This window comes from Salmo salar, chromosome 20, assembly GCF_965601325.2.
Source record: "Salmo salar chromosome 20, fSalSal1, whole genome shotgun sequence".
Taxonomy (NCBI): Eukaryota; Metazoa; Chordata; class Actinopteri; order Salmoniformes; family Salmonidae; genus Salmo; species Salmo salar.
The window spans coordinates 88,454,546-88,463,417 of NC_138310.1; the positions used below are offsets into that span (position 1 = coordinate 88,454,546).

General features: G+C 41.8%; 1 protein-coding gene across 1 annotated transcript; it reads left to right on the forward strand.

Annotated features, from left to right (window-relative positions):
- The first annotated feature begins 163 nt into the window (after window positions 1-163).
- LOC123729299 (zona pellucida-like domain-containing protein 1) lies at window positions 164-8,808 on the forward strand. The gene has a single exon (XM_082966794.1). The coding sequence runs from the start codon at window positions 1,391-1,393 to the stop codon at window positions 2,588-2,590; it is 1,200 nt and encodes a 399-aa protein (XP_082822920.1). The 5' UTR covers window positions 164-1,390; the 3' UTR covers window positions 2,591-8,808.
- The last annotated feature ends 64 nt before the right edge of the window (window positions 8,809-8,872 follow it).

An 8,872-nucleotide genomic window follows, 5' to 3' on the forward strand; every position in this document is an offset into this window, starting at 1 on the left:
TCAACCCCATCAAACACCTTTGGGATGAATTGGAAGATGATTTTTACTCGGCGGTCCCATTCTGTGAGCTTGTGTGATCTACCACTTCGCGGCTGAGTTGTTGTTGCTCCTAAATGTTTCTACTTCACAGTAACAGCACTTATAGTTGACCGGGCAGCTCTAGCAGGGCCGAAATCTGACAAACTGACTTGTTGGAAAGGTGGCATGCTATCAAGAGGCCACGTTTGACCGAGATATTTGTGTGTACGCGTTGATATGTAGGCTACGTGTGCCTTTTTAAAAATGTAGTTCTGTCCTTGAGCTGTTCTTGTCTATTGATGTTCTGTATTATGTAATTCTGTATTATGTTTTGTGTGGACCCCAGGAAGAGTAGCTGTTGCTTTTGCAACAGCTAATGGGGATCCTAATTTGGAGATCGCATGGATGTGTGCTCGATTTTATACACCTGTTTATACACCTGGCTGAAATAGCCAAATCCACTCATTTGAATGGGTGTCCACGTACCTTTGGTCATGTAGTGTATTTTAGCAAATTGTGTAACATATTTTTATTCATTTAGCTTTTATTTTGTTGTACTATTTTATTCACTTAATTACTTTTTGATTGGTGAACCTGCAAGTCAGAATTTCATGGCTGTCACATCCTGACCATAGAAAGCTTTTGTTTTCTATGGTAGAGTAGGTCAGGGCGTGACGGGCTTTTGTCTAGTTTATATTTTCTATATTGTGTGGGTCTAGTTTCTGTATTTCTATGTTGTTTTTTTGGGGGGGATGATCTCCAATTAGAGGCAGCTGGTCATCGTCGTCTCTAATTGGGGATCATATTTAAGTTGTTGTTTTTCCCACTAGGGTTTGTGGGAGATTATTTTGAGTTAGTGTATGTTGCACCTCTTCGTCACGGTTTGTTGTTTTGTTTATTAGTTTATTTTGTATGTCCTGCATAGTTTCACAGTTAATATAAAATGTGGAACGATACACACGCTGCGCCTTGGTCTCCTTCGTACGACAATCGTGACAATGGCACTGTTCTCCACCTATATCATGTGTATGTGATTTATAAACAGACTAGAACTTCAACTTCTGGGCCATTGTGTGCTCTCTTATGAACACATTGGGTCATGAGAAAGGTCAACAGGGTATTGTTGGGAGTCAAAATGAGGCCAACAACGGTTTTGTTTACTTTCAACACTCCATGAAACATCATATCAGCCCAAGGGAACCTGTATTTTAAAGAACATTGACAAAAGAAATAGGCAATTTTTCTCTGCGTGACACCCTCAACACAATGTAATCGTTTGAATACACAGAGCAACATTGACCTTGTTTCTGTCCTATCCCAAGAAGGAGCCCTGGCTATAAGAGCACCTGTAACGAAGCAGGACAGTCAAGATATGAACACAGCAAGGAACGCAAAAATGAAACTTCTCAGCTTTTTCCTTTTTGCCATGATGGTCGCAAAGAATAGCCAACTACAATTAAATGACTGTGGAACAAACTTAAGACGGCCACAATACACTGACATCTCGGTAACTTGTGGAACCAAATCTATTGGCCTGGCTATCCTCATCTGCCCCGCAATTTACACTGGCTACAACGAGTCCCTGCTTATCCTCAACCGCGTCATGAATGGCCCAGCCTGCAAGGGAACCTTAGATCAAAGTGTGATTCCACCGGTCGTGAGGTTTGAATTCCCCCTCAACACAACCAATTCCTGTGGCAGCCTCTTCAGGACAACCAGCGCTGCAGGCACAGGAATATTCTCTGACTTCTCCAACCTCCAGACAGTCAACATCAGCGGGGTGGTGCGATCATATGATCCCACCACAGGGCCAGTCACTTACAACGCAGAGCTGAAGTATTACTACTCCTGCGCCTATCCCCTAGAGTACCTGACCAACAACACCCAGATTTATACGTCTGCATCTTCCATTGCAGTAAAGGACAACAATGGTACTTTCATCAGCACTTTGAGTCTTAATCTTTTCAGTGATGACAACTACATTTCGCCCTTAATCATTCCGAAACAGGGTCTTGAGCTGAGGACCGAAATCTACACTCGAGTCCAGGCCACCAACCTGACCTCCCATTACCACGTGTTCCTGGACCAATGCTACGCCTCCGTTTCTCCACAACCCTACAGTGACAACTCCACTATTTTCAACCTTTTTGTCCCTTGCAACGTTGACCCGCTGACCGTCATCAAAGAGAACGGAGAGAGTCAACGTGCCTGCTTCTCCTTCCCGGCCTTCCGCTTCATGGAGCAACCAAGTGAGATTATGTCCACCTACTTCCTCCACTGCATCACCCGTCTCTGTGAGGAGAGCACCTGCGGTATTCTTAAACAGTGTAACAACAGGAGGAGAAGGAGAGCTGTTCCCGAAATTATAGATGGAGTGACAGGGTACACAACCATCAGCTCTACTCCAATCACCATCAGAGCAGAAAGAGGTGTGGCAATAAAAGAACAGGAGACTGCCAGCAACAACTCAGACACTTCTACAGGACTTGGGGTGGCAGTGGGCTTCCTGGCATTCCTCTGCATTATTGTCATTATAATGACAGCAGTCTTCTACAGGACACTCAACCATTAAATGGGGTTGACTGCTCCACCTGAATGAGTTGAAATATGGGTCAGCAGTACAGACGGCATTATCCCTTTAAATACAGGTCAGGTTGGTGGCATTGACTTGAGTATAAATGGGGTCCTCAGCTCAAGACCGTGTGTGTCCACCTGCTGTTCTCACCACTCTGAAGGAGGACTGATCTCAACTTATCATGCCTTTTTTCACGTTTCTTTACATTTGGGAGATCTTGTTTTTCTAGTCATTTGTCAGCTACAGCTGATTAATGTTGTGTATACTAAAGAATAGAACAATGCACTTTTTAGAATGTTTATGTAAAGACGCTATTACAGGCTTAGCTAGTGCTGTGTTTATGTAAAGATGCTATTACAGGCTTAGCTAGTGCTGTGTTTATGTAAAGACGCTATTACAGGCTTAGCTAGTGCTGTGTTTATGTAAAGACGCTATTATAGGCTTAGCTAGTGCTGTGTTTATGTAAAGACTCTATTACAGGCTTCGCTAGTGCTGTGTTTATGTAAAGACTCTATTACAGGCTTCGCTAGTGCTGTGTTTATGTAAAGACTCTATTACAGGCTTCGCTAGTGCTGTGTTTATGTAAAGACTCTATTACAGGCTTAGCTAGTGCTGTGTTTATGTAAAGACTCTATTACAGGCTTCGCTAGTGCTGTGTTTATGTAAAGACTCTATTACAGGCTTCGCTAGTGCTGTGTTTATGTAAAGACTATTACAGGCTTAGCTAGTGCTGTGTTTATGTAAAGACTCTATTACAGGCTTCGCTAGTGCTGTGTTTATGTAAAGACTCTATTACAGGCTTAGCGAGTGCTGTGTTTATGTAAAGACGCTATTACAGGCTTAGCTAGTGCTGTGTTTATGTAAAGACTATTACAGGCTTAGCTAGTGCTGTGTTTATGTAAAGACGCTATTACAGGCTTAGCTAGTGCTGTGTTTATGTAAAGACGCTATTACAGGTTTAGCTAGTGCTGTGTTTATGTAAAGACTCTATTACAGGCTTAGCTAGTGCTGTGTTTATGTAAAGACGCTATTACAGGCTTAGCTAGTGCTGTGTTTATGTAAAGTGCTATGTGCAGGTGCTCATTTAATGTCATGACTTATGTACTTATGTCGCGTTCACCTCCTGTCGGCGTGATCGGAGGAACGACTTTTCTACTTCGGAGGAACTACATGGAGCGTTCACGTCCTGTCGGAGTGATCGGAGGAACGACTTTTCTACTTCGGAGGAACTACATGGAGCGTTCACGTGCTCAGAACTCATAAGGAACGCAAGAACCGTTCTCACCATTGACAGCCGAAATCACGGCCATGTTTGTGGTGCGTGAAGTCAGTGTTCAGCATGTGGGAAAGAGATCATGGCCATGTTTCCTAGTCGTAACGACAAGTTGGAGGAGTGTTCACGTGCATTTATCCCAGTAGGAAGGTCGTATTTACGGTTTCCCGACATAATGTGAACGCGGGCATTAAGGCTGCTCTGCCCCAAAGGAAGAATTATTCTGGTTGGTTGACTCAATTACGAGGGCGGGGCTTACATTACATTTTCAAACCTGCTGCATGCTCTAAAAGGATAATTTGACCAATCTGCTGTTACGGTGAGTGAGCAATTTTGGGTGATTTATTGTATGATTCTGTTTTTGTAGATAACTAGCTATATTTATCATTGGAAAGTTGTTCTAATCTCACAAATATAGTGAACATGTTCGTTTTTTTTTATATCTTCTTCTTTAAACAACCTGCTAGAAAGCTAGCTGGTGCTGGTAAGATGGCTCGATAACTAATTGTAACGTGGCGAGAATCACTAGACTGCCTCCTACAAACGGGAAGGCACGTGCTTCGACTAACCTCAGCGCCCCTCACACATTGGGGCCATGTGTTCCGACTGCCTTACAGCCACCATCCCACTTTTGACACCAATGTAGCAAACAGAGGGAAGCGAACCTGGGTCTCCAGCGTGAAAAACAAACCACCTACGCATCCCGCCAATAGGGATAGCAAAGTTTGCTACAGTATGTTTTGTTGATTTTGATTATTTAACCCCCTAGACTCTATTGATGCACCAGTGCGTCCATATAAGTAACATAATAAATAAATCTGCCACAAATTCTGTTAGTTTAAACTGGAGATATCTGCTTTTTAGCATGGACTGCGTCTCAATCCACCGTATCCACCAATGTCGTCCTTCCGCATATGCAGTGGAAAGTGGCAGAGCTACAGCACGGTTTGTCAGACCAGGTGACACCTCAAAGATCGGCCTTCTCATATCCGCCTAGAGAGGGGAGACTATCACAAACACGATGGTGTTCTCCGTTTTGCCCTATGACCCCCACAAGTGTCACGAGACTGGCCTAATGCATACAAATTAATGGAAGTATGTAGGTGTCCAAAAAATAATAACACAGAGATACAGCACCAGTCAAAGATACACCTACTCACACAGATACAGCACCAGTCAAAGATACACCTACTCACACAGAAACAGCACCAGTCAAAGATACACCTACTCATACAGAAACAGCACCAGTCAAAGATACACCTACTCACACAGATACAGCACCAGTCAAAAGATACACCTACTCACACAGATACAGCACCAGTCAAAAGATACACCTACTCACACAGATACAGCACCAGTCAAAAGATACACCTACTCACACAGATACAGCACCAGTCAAAGATACACCTACTCATACAGAAACAGCACCAGTCAAAGATACACCTACTCATACAGATACAGCACCAGTCAAAGATACACCTACTCACACAGATACAGCACCAGTCAAAAGATACACCTACTCACACAGATACAGCACCAGTCAAAGATACACCTACTCATACAGAAACAGCACCAGTCAAAGATACACCTACTCACACAGAAACAGCACCAGTCAAAGATACACCTACTCACACAGAAACAGCACCAGTCAAAGATACACCTACTCACACAGAAACAGCACCAGTCAAAGATACACCTACTCACACAGAAACAGCACCAGTCAAAGATACACCTACTCACACAGAAACAGCACCAGTCAAAGATACACCTACTAAGGACAAATTAAATATTTTATCAAATACTTGAATTGTATTTTATTTTTGATACCTAAATGGGTGCTAAAATTCCAAATCAAATAGCGAAATGATCCATGGTATGAACAATTCATAAGTCAGCAGACTTCCTTGTTGGTTTTAAGTCGAATTCAGGCACAACAGCGACCTCTCACAGAAGTCCTCCACCTGTAAATCTAAGACCATGATTTCGCTTCCGTTGTGGGTGTGGTAGCAAAGCAACCTTTATTTGCATGCAATTAACATATTAATATGCATAACCATTTCTCCTGACAGGGGAAGAACTGCTCTGGTACGCTGCATGTAACTAGTAACTAACATCACTAGTTACCACAGCCACAATCATAAACCCGCCTGTTTCTAAAATTTCTCTTCTTAACCTAGAGTTGATGTCCACGCCCCCGTGTAAATCGAATTAGCATACATTTTGCATGGGCTGCATCTCAATCCACCACATCCGCCAATGGCGGCCTTCCACATCTGCGGTGGAAGGTGGCCGAGCTACAGCGGTGTTTGTCAGACTATAAGACATCCTGAAAATCAGTAATCTCACGAAAACATCTGTAGCTTTTGAACGGTTTGGGTTGCGTCACGGGACATCTCGGAAGTCGGTACCGCTGATCTGACAACTTCTGTTTGTATTGTCCGAACAGTTTGGGCTACACATTAATATGATCTCTCTATGGAAAGGTGAAATATGGGTGAAAATGTTTCATCAAATATTTTTTATTAAAAAAAGAATTACACCTAAAGGGGTCCTAAAATTCTAAATCAAATAACTAAATGATCCTTGGTGTGACCTTCTTAAAACAATTCCATATGTCAACCAGTCATTAAGGTGTTTTTGTTAGACCCATGCGAACGTGGCCAAAGAAGTGACTGAAACAGGAACCAACTTTGCAGCGATGATAAAGCTACAGGGCATACAAATGAAGGTGATATTTGAGACCTCTCTCTAACCAATAAATGGTACATATGCTTTCAGTTCGCGAGTGTATAGCATGGACAGCTATTGCATTTTTGGCCCTAAGCGAGATTTGGTACCCCCCCCCCCTTCACGTGCAATTTTTTTGTTGTTGCACCCCTCTTGACAGAAGTAGCCTCTACGTTTTTTTTTAAAGTAACTTTTTGGTAATTCTACACATTTTCCCATGGGGCGGAGAGAAAATGTGAATTTATCACAAATTTCCTGCAATTATGTCATTGTCATTATGGGGTATTGTGTGTAGATTGATAAGAGAAAAAAACAATTTAATCAATTTTAGAATAAGGCTGTAATGTAACAAGATGTGGAAAAAGTGAAGGGGTTTGAATAATTACCAAATGCACTGTATAATGACGCGATGCTCATGTCTCCGCCTTAACAATGGGAGTCGTTGTCCCAAAGCCTGGAAGGTAGGCAACAAGCTTAGGTTCAAAATAATCCCATTGAATGCAAAGGAAGCCAGTGAGCATTTGGTCTCCCTTGATAAAAAAAAGTATAAAATAATTGCAAATCCGCATTGATTTAAACTGAGTGAGCTCAACTGTGAATGGTCCTCGTGCACCCCAAAAAAAAGTGTCAAGGGAAGCCAGTTTGGATTTGGCTTCACACTAATCACATCAAAAGCAAAATGTCATTGTCAGGAAAAACTTGAATAGTTGTATCTCGTTGTGGTGTTGTCCTCCGGTGGCTATCCAGCTAGCTAAAATTGACCCTTCCTTAAATTTGCCATGTATGGAGATAGGGATTTGGACTTGTGGTTTTACTTAATTCTCCTTACTGGCCAATTATTAAAACGGCAATTCTGATCCAACCATAAATTCATAAATTGTTGTGCCTCTGGCCTGAGAGGATGGAAGTTCAATATGTAGTTAGATGTAGTACGCTAATCTTAACTAGTTGGCTCATCGTTGCCCATGAAAGGAAGCTAGGCTAGCGAGCGTGCAAGCGTTTTAGCCAGGTAGCCAAGAACAACAAAACTAAAAGCGTGTACTGTATGACAGAGTCATAGACCGTTTCGTCAACATGAACGAGAGGAGGATGACATTGGCGTTTCTCTACATGTAGGGTGAGTCATGTTTTTTCTTCTTACACACACACACACACACACACACACACACACACACACACACACACACACACACACACACACACACACACACACACACAGAAATCAGAATCTTTGGACAGCCACATCATATCTAGCTTATGTTGATTGGACTAAATTGTTTTTGGTATCTTTAGTTGTCACTGTATTAGACTAAACATAGGTGATTTGAAGATGTTGAAATGTTGAAGTTGAAATGGTGCTGGAATAGTGGAGGCAGCTCCTGTTTTCTTTGCCTCTTGCGGGTAACTCTCTGTGGTACTAAATCAATAGTTGTTTTGTAGTCCGAAAATGTCGGACACATGAATTTGTCAGACAATGCTGTAGGTCATGTAAATCAAATCAAATCAAATTTTATTGGTCACATACACATGGTTAGCAGATGTTAATTCGAGTGTAGCAAAATGCTTTGCTTCTAGTTCCGACAGTGCAGCAATATCTAACAAGTAATCTAACACTTTCACAACAACTACCTAATACACACACATCTAGGTAAAGGAATGGAATAAGATCATATAAATATATAGATGAGCAATGACAGAGCGGCATAGAATAGAGATACAGTAGATGGTATAAAATACAGTATATACATATGAGATGAGTAATGCAAGATATGTATACATTATTAAAGTGGCATTATTAAAGTGACTAGTGTTCCATTTATTAAATTGGCCAATGATTTCAAGTCTATATGCAGGCAGGTAACATCACAAAACTGTTTGTTACATGGAATATGCTTTGTGGAGTTCAACAGACAGGTGTTGCTCTCTGGTTTTGTGATGAAACAAAGGTGTGGTTGAATTTATTCTGCCACTGTGTCTTATATTGACTTGTCTAGGCCTATATATATATCATGGTGGCAAGGTATATGACTAACAGGTTATAGAGCAAACAACGCAATTATCACAACAATAGCATTTTTTTCTGCCTTGTCTTCCTCAATGATGTTACATACGCACCGCTACTGTAGCGTTGGGTTTAATTTGGACAGATTTTGGCGAGTGAAAACTCTCGATTTGCCTCTGATTCTCTGACTGGGCTTCCTCCCCTGACCATATTTGGGAATGGAAATTCCAACCGGATGCTAAAGATTTTAACATCCGGTGAAACATCTTGTCTCTTT